This window comes from Schistocerca serialis, chromosome 4 (genome assembly GCF_023864345.2).
Source record: "Schistocerca serialis cubense isolate TAMUIC-IGC-003099 chromosome 4, iqSchSeri2.2, whole genome shotgun sequence".
Classification (NCBI taxonomy): domain Eukaryota; kingdom Metazoa; phylum Arthropoda; class Insecta; order Orthoptera; family Acrididae; genus Schistocerca; species Schistocerca serialis.
Window position 1 is genome coordinate 126,220,722 of NC_064641.1, and position 15,112 is coordinate 126,235,833.

At 40.9% G+C, this 15,112-nt stretch overlaps 1 protein-coding gene across 1 annotated transcript in view; it reads left to right on the forward strand.

The window, feature by feature from the left end:
- The first annotated feature begins 14,535 nt into the window (after positions 1–14,535).
- LOC126473592 (aspartate aminotransferase, cytoplasmic-like) overlaps positions 14,536–15,112 on the forward strand; it is a 91,058-nt gene continuing 90,481 nt past the window's right edge. The window contains exon 1 of the mRNA XM_050100739.1: positions 14,536–14,672. Coding sequence (XP_049956696.1) covers positions 14,615–14,672 — 58 coding nt within the window. The 5' untranslated portion in view covers positions 14,536–14,614. The remainder of the gene's footprint in view (positions 14,673–15,112) is intronic.

Here is a 15,112-nt window from a genome sequence, read left to right on the forward strand (position 1 = left end):
GGAAGCCACCGAAATTTTCAATGAGTTCTGCTAAAATGTACTTTTTGTTGTACCTGTTAACAATCCGTGAAAACATTTGCATAAATACTGTCATATATTTAACATTTGCGAGTAAAGATGCATGTCTCACAAAGACTACAAAGCATACACTGGAAAGAAGCTATGTCATTCAAGGCAGAATTACACATTCATTCTTTGACGAAATGTAATAAACTCGAATATCAGTTCTGTCAAAAACAAAGTTGCTAAGACGAATCTCTCCATTAAATTTGAGAAAGAACGGAAAACGGACGTAAACACAAATAAAGCAGAATAAACGTAATAACTAAAAGTGAACTTAAATTGAGCAGTTCACACACAGATTCGTAAGCAATAACGAATAGGTCTACATGTAAGTACATAGTACACCCAGCAATCAACGCAGCTTATGTTTTATATGAAATAAAAATGAATTCAAAATCATTTATCCCATCAAACATTACAGATGCGAGCATATATAATCAGAATACGAGCAACATGTTTATAACGTAATTCAGAGAGGAAATATACATGAGAAATCATAATTAGAAGCACAATATGATGAAACCAACTTAACTACAAAATGAAAAGAAGTATGGAAGACTAAAAATCAGCCAATAGGAAAGGGAGATGATGGACTGATTAAATCTTTTAATAATTTATTCAGTGCCTTAGGATTGATAAACATGTAGTGCTCCAAGCAGCGTGGCAGCAAACCAAGGTCGTGTTACTGGAAGTCCCTAAATGAGTTTCACTCCTGTGGTCGCAGCATTGTCTGTAAAGCGTCCTGTGCATATACAGGGTGATCTTTTCCACCATGTACAAACTCTAGGAATTGGCTGATGACAGGATACGGAATAAAAAAGGTCTAACGAACTTACGTCCAGAAATGAATGACTTTCATGCTACAGACCATTTATTCAATCACCCATTGTTATTGACAAATTGGTGTACCACGCAGCCACAGCTACAGTATGTGTTGAAAATGGTTTCCATGTGCCTCAACATACGCGTATATGCGTCAAAACACGTTCTGTCTCAAACATTCACATCGGCCAGGCTGCTTCCGAACAGTGTCAAAGACGGCATGAATACTCTGCTCCAGACTCTAAACCTCTGGAATGAGCTCTGTATACACGATACTTTCGAGATACCCCACAACCAAAAATCGCACAGGTTGAGATTCAGTGAATGAGCAGGCCATGCAACTGAAGCCTCTCGTCTGATCCATCAACCAGGGAGACACAACTGAGATGCATCCAGAAGTTAACGGTGAAGTGGGCTGGAGCACCATCACGTAGCGGTCACATAACCCATCGAATCATCAATTGGCACTTCTCCCAACGGGGGAGGCAAAGCCACCCACAAGAAACGCTGATAGTTCCTGCTTGTTAGGCGACATGGATGGAAGACTTGGTCCCAAAATACGGTGCTACACACATGGGACATTCCATGAGAATTCAATATTCCTAGATCCACATTGTCAAGGGTGTGCTGACAGGCATTCTTTCTCGTCAGGGACGACTAAGTGACCGACGGCGTTCACTTAACGACCGAGAGCAGCTGCATTTGTGTAGAGCTGTCAGTGCTAAGAGTCAAGCAGCACTGCATTAAAAAACCGCAGAAATCAATGTAGGACGTACGACGAACGTGTCCCTTAGAACAGTGTGGCGAAATTTGGCGTTAATCGGTTATAGCAGCAGACGACCAACACTAGTGAATTTGGTAACATCATGACATCCAGAGTGAAATATTCACTCTGGTGTTTGCACTAATATGAAACTTCCTAACAGATTAAAACTGTGTGTCGGACCGGTGGAGCACTTGCACCCGAAAGGCAAAGGTCTCCTCCCTTGGACCCGTGACCATATCAGTTGGACCCTAGACGACCGGAAAATCGTAGCTTGGTTCGATGAGTCCCGATTCCAGTTGGTACGGCAGACAGTAGGTTTCTAGTGTGGTACAGGTCCCACGAAGCCATGCACCCAAGTGGTCAACAAGGCACTGTGCAAGCTAGTGATGGCTCCATAACGGTGTAGGCTGTGTTTACATCGAATGGACTGGCTCCTCTGGACGAACTGAACGGATCATTGACTGGAAATGACGTTCGGCTACATGGAGACTGCTTGCAGCCATTCACTAACTTCATGTGTGGTGTCTAGGAAGCCTGCATACTCAGTGCACTAGACAAACAAGCAAATAGTCATATTAATGAGTTCTATTACAAAAAGAAAATTACAGTACTTTTGCAATTACACAGATGTGTCGCAAGCAAAGGGCGACATACAAAATAATCTATCTTCTTCAGTATAAACAATCCCAAGTCTGTGCTACATAGTGTGTACAAGTAAAAAGACTAGATTTGACACTGCTCTCGAAGTCGCTAATCTTGAAGCTGCTATTGAACTGGGCTGTCACCAGTCGGTCGCCACGCTTATGTGCTCTTCACATAGGGGCCGTTGCTGTCGCGTTGTCGTCGTGGAGGGAGGTCCGGTTAGCATGTGATTGGCTGACTCCTTCTCACAGCCTTCTCTTCCCTGTCGTTCCTAACTGGCGTGCCAGCGCTTGACTTTACGCCGTAAGATCGTGTTCCCAAACAACCACGGAATTTTTATGGATGACAGGTGCGCCATGTCACTGGACCACAATTGTTCTCGATTGGTTTGAAGAACATTCTGGATAGTTCGAGCAAATGATTTGGCCACCCAGATCGGCCGACATGAAATCCATCGAACATTTATGGGACATAATCGAGAGGTCAGTTCGTGCACAAAGACCTGCACCGGCAACACCGTCCCAATTAAAGACGGCTGTAGAGGCAGCATGTTCGGTATTTCTGCAGAGGACTTCCAATGACTTGTTGAGTCCATGCCACGCCGGGTTGCTACACTACACTGGGCAGAAGCGAGGCCTACGAGAAAGACAGGCCGCGGCGCGTACGTCACGAAGGTAGTCCTCCGCTCGCTCGCTCGCTCAAATCAGCAGACAAACTACGTTTCTACACCTGTTGACTCGTAACTAGACGTGTCCGTACAAACGAAAACTGAATCTTCTAGTGGAATCCGCCATTATGGAATCTTACTGTTATTAGTCTTATAATGATGGGAAGTCCATGGGCCTATTTATTATTTGTTACGGCTGTACTGGCGCACAATAAAATTAAATCATGTTAAAATGATTATCAGTTGCGTAAGGGACCACTTCCAGCTTGTAATGAGTACTGTTAAGCAGAAGAGACTAAATGCTAGCCGGCTGCGGTGGCCAAGTGGTTCTAGGCGCTTCAGTCCGGAACCGCGCGACCACTACGGTCGCAGGTTCGAATCCTGCCTCGGGCATGGATGTGTGTGATGTCCTTAGGTTAGTTAGGTTTAAGTAGTTCCAAGGTCTAGGGGACTGATGACCTCAGGTGTGAAGTCCCATAGTGCTCAGAGCCATTTGAACTAAATGCTATAAACACGCCGTTATGCCATTTATATCGAGTATTTATCTTAAATTTAATTTTGAAATTACAATGAAATGAACACCCTTAGCTGCTTACAGGCGTTGACATAAGTCAACGGGGACGGATGAAAATGTGCGCCCCGACCGGGACTCGAACCCGGGATCGCCCACTTACATGGCAGACGCTCTATCCATCTGAGCCACCGAGGACACAGAGGATAGCGCGACTGCAAGGATTTATCTCTGGCACGCCTCGCGCGAAACCCACATTCTCAACGTATTGTCCCGCACTACATTCGTAGTGCCCCCGCCCATTATACTCATTACTCGCGGCGCGTTGCCGATTCCCGTAAGAATTCGGGCATTGTTTGTGCATTCGCACAGAAGAAGAAGATGGTCAAGTGGCCGAAAGAACAGATACCATCTTAGTAAATATTAAATTAAATTTTGCTGCAGTAATGTTAATCAGTAAGACTTCATAATAGCAGATTCCAGTGGGAGATGCAATTCTCCTTAGTACTTACACGCCCAGCTGCGAGTTAACATGTTTAGAAACACATTGTCTGCTGAGCTGAGCGAGCGAGCGAGTTCAGGACTACCTTCGTGACGTACGCGCCGCGGGCTGTCTTTCTCGTGGGCCTCGGCAGAAGGAGATCCGACACGATATTAGGAGGTAACCCCTGAGTATAAGATCACCGTTGGCCAAAGGGAAACGCAAATGTTCAGCAACGTGCAGCCAGTAAAAAGATAGATAGCCAATAAAAAGTTAGATAGTTTAATGGAGTGTCAGTCGGCGGGAAAACCGCGAAGATTCAAAAGATCCGTATGTTTAAGAGATGCTGTCGATTGATCACGAATGTCAAGATTATTATTTATCGCACTGTGGCAACCATAATACAGAAAGCAACGCTGATGTACGTAAAAGAACTGTATTTTCATGTTATTCCGAGTAAAATAAAGGAAATAACAACCGAATGGAGATAAGTGTCATAAGCTCAAATGATGTAACTTACGAATAATATACGAGTAAATGACTCATTGTTGCTTAAAATAAAAGAGATAAGAGGTTGTGACGAAGACGAGAGTTGTAAACGAGTTTACGTAACTTTTGTAGTGAAATAAAGTCATAAAATAGAACAAGATGCTTGATAATCCAGCGTAAACTATTAATTGCTATTTAATTTAAACCTGGGTTCGCTCAGATAACAGTGGGATTACGAAGTGTTTAGGTATATCGTGACAAACCCTGATAAATTCCTCTTAGCGACGACAGGCATGCATGAATATATGTTATAATTTTGTAGTATATAATTTATCTGAATAAATGTACTGAAAATATTTATTTGTATTTGTTTAATGACCCACGATCGAACTCGGCAAGGTGTTTAGAGTGCCGTTCTGAAGACGCGACAGCAGGTGTACCGGGCGCTATTTGGGTCCAACCGGTGGTCAGGGGGCGGCAGACGTCCTAGAAATCATTGTCGAAACTGACTAGCTAATAAATGAACATAAAATTGTATTCACTTCCGTATTTGATGTCCAATTGTAAACATTAAAAAGTTGTGATGTACCAGTTTAAACTGTTCTAAAGCGCAGAATAAGATCGAAAGTGTAGAATATCTCTGACAGATAATATTGTGAAGATTCAGAATGATTATTTTTCATTTTAGCATTCAAAGCGTAATGAACTCTCACGAAGCTTTATGAACTGTTAATGCATCTTTCACCAGTTTGATAGTGATTTAATGGTTGGAGGAAACGCAATGAACGATATTACTACGATTGTGAATCCAGAGTATGTAAGTTGTGCCGAGTGAACCGAACAGAATTGTTGAACGACGTTTACGATCCAACTGTGGTTTTTGCTACATTGCTGGAGCCTTTCAAGTCAGTTAGAATTAAATTTTAGTGGTATGTCAACAAGCATTATTCCGAATAGCAATTGCGATTATAGCTGACTTGAATATGAACATTTAAACTTTACTGACGAGGTGCAGTTTGTTATGTAATTTGAAGTGAGTTACTTAAACCCTTGCGTACTCGAGAAAAGGAGTACTCGTGAATACTGCTATTACAAAAGTGCATGAAAGGGGACCCTAACACCAGAGATTATCGTGTAGCTGGGACGATGTTCGGCGTCTTCGTTTGTTCACAATATCACGAACTTTCCTCAGTAATGCAATTCAACATTCTATGTCCAAATTATCCAGCCATCTACACTTTGTTAGCCAAAAGGTCGGCTGCAGAAGAAACGTATTTAAATAGAAGATTTGACTTACATGAATATTATTGTGGGTTTGTCTGAGTCCGGATTACACTACGATTTGCACCTGCGGCGTGACGACATACGGTCACAACAGAAGCTAAACGAGAAGTAAAAGTCCTCATCCGTTAATTAATTCGCCACAGGCCGCCAGGGACAGCGGAACAACCACTACTGGTTGTCGGGTGCGTTGTTTTTAATATTATGTTGTATTCCGTTGTGTACATCAAGTGGTGTGCTTTAATTGTGTGTACATGTGCAATTCATTAAACTGTATGATTTGTAGGCACACATACGAATAGTTACACATCAAATGACGCAACATACACTAAAGTGACAACACAACTGATCACGGGCAAATTACACAGTTTTTTATGGAAATATTATTTGAAGGTTTAATATTTGCAATAAGAAACACGTTAAGAGCAGTGTGAAGCACCATACCTACTAGATAGTCTGTTAACAAATCATCTCAGGTTCTTTTTGCAATGCAAATTAATTCAAATTAATACTGCTGTAATGTCGTGGGTTCCCGTAGAGAACTATTATTATATGGCGTATTTATCACGGATAATTTCGGAGTAATTTCTGTGAATTCACTTAGCTGAGATGAAAGACAACCGTTATGCGTCAACCACAAGAATTTAATGAAAACTAGTATTAATTTGCAGACACATTAAAATGACACTGAAATTATATACTATAAATAAAGTGCAAACTTGTAAGTTACTGCAGCGGCTCTGTCCGTTTGATACTGACAATATTCAAATAAGACGTGGCGGCCGTGCAAATGGCGGACAACAATCATTCATAAGCTAGCGCTGTATTGCGCGTTCTGATATTCTGAAAAAATACGTTATTAGTTTCCTTACACTTAGGGATGGTAATGATAGATAAATAAAGGTTTTAAGAGCAAATAAACACATATATTTAATCAAAATACAACGCAAGTACACTCATAATGTCTGTCACGACAATACTCATCCAAAGTCAAGACCAGAGAGAGTAATTACATAGAATCATTAGACTATTTCACAGTTATTAACCCTTTCCAGCCCAGTGATGCCATATGGCATCATCATATTTAACTTTTTCCCAAGGCCAAACTATTTGTCCAAAGATTATAAACAAGTGTGCAGGGCTTTCTAAAGTTCATTGTTCTTAGGTTGGCTACCTTGAATTCGCTAAAACAGAGAGCACCAGGCTACAATGCCTTGACAAAAGTATTGTTACATGGTGTCTACGGTACAGTGCACCCACCTGGACTTTTAAAATGTTGTACCAAGGAAAAGCAAGCAAACTAATATAAAAGTTGCACTAATAAATTATTGTTGAAAGTGTATATTAACTAGTAAACGCTTTGAAAATAATGCTAGTTAAGGTAATTTTCGGCTTGGAAGTCACAAACATGTGTGATTCCATTTGGCATCATTGGGCATTTGTTATGTTACCAAATGTAGTACATGCAATAACTTCAACTAAAGTTTACCATAATGTGTAGCTCTAATATTTTCAAGTTTCTTTTGAAGCTTTATTATACTAACTAATATTAATATGTTAAAATTTTTATTGATATAATTTACCAGTTTTTTTGCTGCTTTAGTAAAAAATTCCTGGTTTGTTTACCAGATGGTTCGCAATCATAAATCATTATCAGAAGAAAAAATATTGCTCCTTCTCGTAGGTGATTTATCTGATTTGGACCTTAATACGTCTGATGTGGAGGAAGAGATTGAAAATGCTCGGCAGCAGGACCCTACTACACTGGATATACAGTTCCTTCAAGGAATGGACCTTGATATGGTTGAAATTCTGGACCCTCAAGCCAATGATGAAGATAATGTTCCCTTAGCTTCAAGATTACTTGCTGAGCCAAACCTTGCACCAAGTCATTCAGCTCAGAAAATTCAGTGTGATACACACTGGGATCTTCGGTGGAGAATGAAGGACATTGAAGAAGTGGACACATCATGTAATGCAGTTTTTCTGGCCCTCCAGGAGATGAACTGACACCTTTGCAGTATTTCAGATCAATGTGTAGTGATGACATTATCCAGAACTTAGTCGAGCAATCTAATCTATACTGCACACAGAAAACAGGTGCATCTTTAGATACAAATGTTCGTGAAATAGAAAAGTGTATAAGGATAAACATCCTAGCAGGTGTTGTGAAAATGCCTAGTTACAGAATGTACTGGACAGAGGCTACAAGATTTTCTACAATAGCTGACAATGCCTAGAAATAGGTTTGATAAGCTAAGAAATTATTTACATGTGAATGACAACACTAAAATGAAACAAAGAGAGGACCCTGATTATGACAAGCTGTTCAAAGTGAGACCATTTGTTGACAAAATCAAACAAGGTTTTTCAATTATTGAACCTGAGGAATATCATTCAGTGGGTGAATTAATCATTCCTTTCAAAGGTCGTTCATCCCTGAAACAGTATGTAAAAAGCAAACCACACAAGTGGGGTATAAAAGTGTTTGCCCGTGCTGGTTCTAGTGGAATTGTGTACAATTTTGAAATATACCGAGGGAAAGGAACTGTACATAATGGTACTGGTCTTGGTATAAGTGGTGATATTGTGATAAGTCTTGTGGAAGGACTGCTAAAATATAAAAATTTTAAAGTGTTTACAGACAATTGGTTCACCTCTTAAAATCTTACTTCTGCCCTGAAAAACTATGGAATTTTGGCTGTTGGAACTGTTAGACCTACAAGACTTCAAGGCTGCAATCTAAAAGCAGACAGTGAGCTGAAAAAGCAGGGACGAGGATCATACGATTATCGAACTGAAACAGAAAGGAACATCATAGCACTGAAGTGGTATGATAACAAATCTGTAGTTCTTGCATCATTATACAAAGGAGTAAGTCCAGTAGAACCAGTGAAACGTTGGTCAGTGGGAGAACGAAAATATATTGATGTTCCAAGGCCAGACATTGTTAGAGAATATAACCATTCGATGGGAGGAGTTGATGTGCATGACATGCTGGTTGCTCTGTATAGGAGTAATATTGGTGTGAAAAGATTTTATCTAAGGATCGTATTCCACCTCCTTGACATGTGTGTTGTGAATGCGTGGCTCCTATACCGCTGACATTGCAGGCAAAGAGGAATTATCAAATACATGTCTCTGTTGATTTTTCGGTCTGATGTAGCTCATGGACAACTAAAAGCAGGAGACATTTTGGTAAGAAGACGAGGACGGCCATCAGATGACAGTCTATCGCCTACAGTTGTGAAGAAACGATCCCCATTGGTTCCCATCCCAGTTGATGATGTAAGGTATGACCACAGTCTAACATAACACTCGCGACACTTCGCCTCGATTTTGTTGCCTACAGCGCCAGGAGCGCCCCAAGCGGTCGGTAGGTTGAACTGTGAGTTCGGCGCGATAGTGAAAGCGAATAGTGATTATTTATTTTCAATTATACAATGGTTTTTACCATCGGGAGCATTTGTAGCGCAATAAATTGCAGCAACAACAGGAAGAAGACACCACAGATGTCTTTTTTTAGGTTTCCTAAGGATCCTGAGAGGTATATACCATCATGTTACTAAACTGTATTGTCAGGATTCACTTGCAAACTATATGTGAATAAATGATGAATGTTTCGTTTTAGGAGCAGAAAATGGCTAGTTAATAGCAGACGAGAAGACCTTATGAAGAAAGAGCCAGTTTACCTGTACAATAATATTAGGTTTTGTCCGCTACATTTCGAACAAAACCAGTTCATGAACGCAGACGATAACAAACTCGTGTGGAGTGCAGTATCCACACTGTTTGACATTCCAAATAAACCACCGCAACTGACGATGAAGAGGAAACTGCCACAAAGATTCGACAGTCAATCTAAAGCTGTAAAACAGTCCTATGACACAGAAGCAGCCAGTTCAACTCTCCATGTATCAGTGCCAGATTCGTGTGAACATCAACACAGACATGCTTTGGCGATGAAGTGATTAGATTAAGTGCAGCTGTTCGTGTCTTACAAAAGCGTGTGAAGTGTCAGAATGTGCAGATCGAGCGAAACTATTACGGGACAAGCAAAATGCCTACAGACAGATTGTTTGAAAATTATTCAAATATGTGGTTTTTCGTGAAATGTAATGTAATCAGCTAATTATAATATTTTCAGCGTATTTCTCCCACTATTTGGCAGTTGCTTGTCCCACTTAGAATAATATAGAGGTGAAGGTCGTACTTGTGGCAACAGGCGGAAATGACACACACAGTAGGCCTACAGAACGATAAACGAGCTGTCGATCGCTTTTGCATGTAGAGGTACATTTCTGTTCTTCTCACATGTGAATCTGTGTGTTTATATTCTTTTGATATTAACGTGGTAAGCTGCAATTCTGTCCAATGTCACAAGTGTTTCTTCACGAATGTGTTGTAAAAAAAAATGGTTCAAATGGCTCTGAGCACTATGGGATGTAACATCTATGGTCGTCAGTCCCCTAGAACTTAGAACTACTTAAACCTAACCAACCTAAGGACAGCACACAACACCCAGCCATCACGAGGCAGAGAAAATCCCTGACCCCGCCGGGAATCGAACCCGGGACCCCGGGCGTGGGAAGCGAGAACGCTACCGCACGACCACGAGATGCGGGCTAATGTGTTGTAGCCACTCTATTCATGGTTTTTGTCCATACTTGCGCTTATTTTAGAATCACTTGTAGAAACATATATGCCCCCTGATACTACACAAACTCTTGGAGGTAAGAAAATAACTCGAATAATTCGGAAATTACGTAGGAAATGGATGTAAACAAACATGCTTACGACGCGTCTGACGTTCATCTTACCTGCCACTTGGAGCGCTAGTGTCGTTCCATCTGCCAAACGGCAACAACTTTTACAGCAGTTGAGTGTCGCGACTGTTATGTTAGACTTTGGTATGACAACATTGGACACTGGCCACAGCATGTAGAAAACAAACAGAGATGTAAATTGTGCATTACAGCATATTCTCGAACGAAATGCATCAAATGTAATAAACCTCTTTGCTTTACCAAAGACAGGAACTGTTTCTTTAATTTTCATGTGAAGTAACAATCATGCTGTAAAAAAAACATAAAATTGTCCTGAAATGCAAGTTGCATTATTGTATGTACTAATTTTTCTTTAATAAACTGCATCAAATTGTGTAATTAAAATATTCATTCAAGTTCCATTACCAAACGCTGTGACATCCCAATCATCTGACTGAAGGAAACAAATCCTGCCCAATGATGCCATATGGAGTCATCCCAAATTTCCCTCCAAAACTAAAAAAATAACAAAATTTCTTATAAATATATATTATTCCAATCATTACGTAGGGAAATACGTGAAAAAATATTTTTTCCCACAGGTAAATAAAAGTTTGGCTGGAAAGGATTAATATTTTTAACATAGAACAAAGAATAACACACGGAATAAACCGATGTTGTTTTTAAATATAACTACGTTGACTGATAAATGTTTTTTCTGTCATTTTTACTTATGTCTTTCAAGAATCATAAAAGTCTTAATTCATAGCACAGTTCGAAATTCCATATCAACAAATATTGTCGGCAACTAGTACACGGGTCGTATGGTGGGCGACAGTCAAATTGGTATCCCACTGCTGTCTGGGGCATCTCCAGACACGGCTTCGGGGTGAAATCTCATTGACTGGAGTAGACCTGTCTTCAGTGATGAATCCCACTTCGAAATCAGCCCCGATGACAAGCGAAGACGTGTCTGGAGATGCCACAGACAGCAGTAGGATACCAACTTGTCTCCCGCCAAACGGCCTTACAACCCGAAGGGATTATCTGGGGTGCCATTTCATTTCATAATTTCATAGGAGGTCACCCTTGGTTGTCATCCGTGGCAACCTTACAGCACAGCAATACATCGACGATATCTACACCCCGTTTTGTTGCTCTTCACTCGACGGTCTAACGCGCCAATTGGACACAATTTGGCAAGACACCGCTCAAGAGGATAACAAACAACTCTATCAGTCAATGCTAAGCCGAATAATTGCTTGCTTAAGGGCCAATGGTGGACCAGCGCATTATTGACTAGCTCAATTTGTGAACCTCTTTCTCTTGAATAAATCACTCAATTTTTTCTGAAACTTTAATCATTTGTGTGTCTGTATGTGAACATAATATCTACCAATTTCCGTCGCATTCGGATAATTCCTTCGCGGTGTGTCTTTCCTTTTGTCATAGAGTATATATGAATGACCTATTGGATAACGTAGGAAGTTCCATCAGGCTTTTCGCTGATACTGCTGTTGTACACAGAGAAGTCGCAATGCTAGCAAATTGTAGCGAAATGCAAGAAGACCAACAGAAGATCGATACTTTGTGTGGGGGTTGGCAGTTGACCCCCAACATTACCAAAAGTAGCTTATTACGCATTAATAACCAGAAAGAGGCATTATTGTATGATCACACATTTGCGGAACAGTCGCTGGAAGCAGTACACCCACAAAATATCTATTGAGTGTGTGTACAGAGTGATTTAAAGTGGAACGGCCACATGAAACTAATCTGACGTAAGGGAGATGTCAGACATCCATTGGAAGAATCCGGAGGAAATGTAATCCATCAAGAAAGGAGATAGCTTACGAAACCCTCGTTCGACCGGTGCTTGACTATTGCTCATCAGCGTGGGACTCATACCAGGTAGAGGAAAAAGAAGAAAGAAGATCCAAAGAAGAGTAGCCAGCACGTTTCGTTTCAGGTGCATTTAGCAAGTATGAAAGCTTGACAGAGATGCTTAAAAACTTGCAGACGCTGCAAGAGAGGTGTCGTGCAACATAGGCTGGCATACTGTTAAAGTTCCGAGAGCGTACGTTGCTAGAAGAATCAACCAATATATTGTTTCTTATAACATATACTTATCTCTTGGAGAAACCATGAAGGTAAGATTTAGAACGATTTGAGCTCACGTGGGGCTTACCAGGCTTTCTGGAACAGCAAAAAGAAGGAAATGGCAATGCTACACAAAGAACCATCCGCCACACACATTAAGGTGACTTGCAGAGTGTAGATATAGATGTAGATGTAATTGGATATAGAATAAAGATTGGAAATGGTGAGAAAAGCTTTTCCAAAAACCAGAAATTTGCTAACACACAGTGGCAATAACCGTTCCCGTCAGGTCACTGAACCCCCCCCCCCCCCCCCAAAATCACACACACAAACACACACACATCCCCAACCAGTGGTACCTATCGGATGAGGATGACACGGCGATCGGCCGGTGCCGTTGAGCCTTACGAGGCGTGTATGGACAGAGAGTACGGAGTATATAAAAATGAGTGTTAGGAAATCTTTTTCGAAGATATTTGTATAGAGTATCACCTTGTACAGAAGTAAATAGTTCAGCCAAGAAGAGAAAGGAAGCTTTTGATATGTTCTGCTACAAAAGAATGCTGAAGATTAGATGGGGAGGGAGGATAACTAATGAGCAGTTACTGAATCGAATTGGAGAGAAAAAAAAAGAAAAAAATTATGGTACAATTTTACTATAAGGAAGAATCACTTGATCAGGCCACATTCTGAGGCATCAAGGAATCGATAGTTCAGTGAGGGACGTGTGAGGGGTAAACATGTAGAGGGAGACCAAGGCTCGATTTAATATATTGAATACCAGTCGTTCCTGCCTGAAACCACGATTTTATTAATTTTGTTTCACATGAAACCACCGATGCTATTGAGAGCGAAAGCTGTCTAGTGCTACACTGAGACACTCCCACTAATGTAGTACACTGTAGCAGTCGCATAGTAGTGTTCGAAGAACCAGTCAGTGCGGGTATTGTGCTACGTAATTGTAGGAGATTGTCACATGTACCTTTTTTTTATTTTTTTAAGCGATCAGATCTTATTCAGGAGATCATTAACAGTGAAAGAAGTGTATCGAAAGGAATTGTGCGTAAATTTGAGTTATTCGGGAGATCGTTAACAGTGAAAGTAAGTTTATCTAAAGGTACTGCTGCTTTTATAAGTGCTTTCGAAATGAAACCACTGTGGTAGCGTGTACTTTTGATATAAATTTGTTAAATTTTAGACCGATTTTTGCTTTTTATATAGGACTATAATTTGTTTTAGCCATTATGAGTTCATGGAAGTGCGAGATGTGGGACTGTGTCTAGGAAAAATACGTAATTGGTTTCAATTGTATCTCATGAAATGAAAACTGCATGTCTCAGAGGTTCCTAAGTGAAACCATATACTTAAAATAATTGTTTGGTTCTGTTTTGCCGCTTTGTTGTTGTATTCGTCGCTTGCTACTTTGATAAAGGCCAGTTTAGTGAACAGCTGTAATAATCAAGTTTTTATTTTGTTGGGACTCAAAGGGTTAAGCAAGCAGGTGCAGGTGGAAGTAGTTTCCAAAACGTTGCACAGGTTAGAGTGATGTGGAGAGCTGGACTGAACCAGTCTCCTGACTGAAGACCACAAAAACATCGGCAGTAATCACTGCATAACGAAACCCAGCTTACGATAATGAACAGGAGTACAGTGCACACTCATTAGAAAATCCTAAAATCCAAGATGTAACGATAACGCGACAAGTGTCTCCCTTATTGCGTAACACGCAGAGTGCAAATTGTATTTCGCAGACGTGATTATCTCTGAGTCGTCAAGGAGGCGTTCTTTATAGTACTGGAGGAACGAAGATTCACGATTGCGACCGACTAGTGCCGAACCTGCTAGCCGCCGTGGACGTAATTGAGAGACGTCAGTTGTGATAAAGAGCGCAGGTAGGTGTCGTCGCCCGTTTATATTGGCATTCAGATAGCGCAACACAGCCATGGCTACGAATGGCGCGGCCTCGGGACACGAGAAGTCTGTGTTAGACCCGGGTCAAGCTGCGCCCCCGGTGGAACTCGTGAAAATGAGGATAGACTACATGCAGGACACCAACGAGAACAAAGTCGATCTCGGTTCTGGAGGTAAGACAGATGAGTTATGCAAATTAAAGGTGCTAAGGCCCGTTACGTGATTCAAGGGAGCGTGCATGCGACAGACTGACAAACACGCACACACACAAAACACACACGCTAAGGCAAAAAACGACGCACCACGAAGGAATTATCCGAATCGGTAGATGTGATGTACAAGTACAGACAAACAAATAATTACAATTTTAAAAACTTCGATGATTTCTTCAAGAGAAAGAGCGTCAGAAGTTATTTTATTACAAGATTTGCATCGTTCACCAGTCATGAGTGGACAGACTGCGTCAAATTACATATCCACACATGAGTTATTCACAATTTTTCATATCTATGAAGAAAAATATTCACAGTACACGAGGGTTGGAACTTTAATAGTGGCAACTATTTATTTACAGCTCGTACAAAATAGATACGTGTTTCAAAGTTCTACTGAC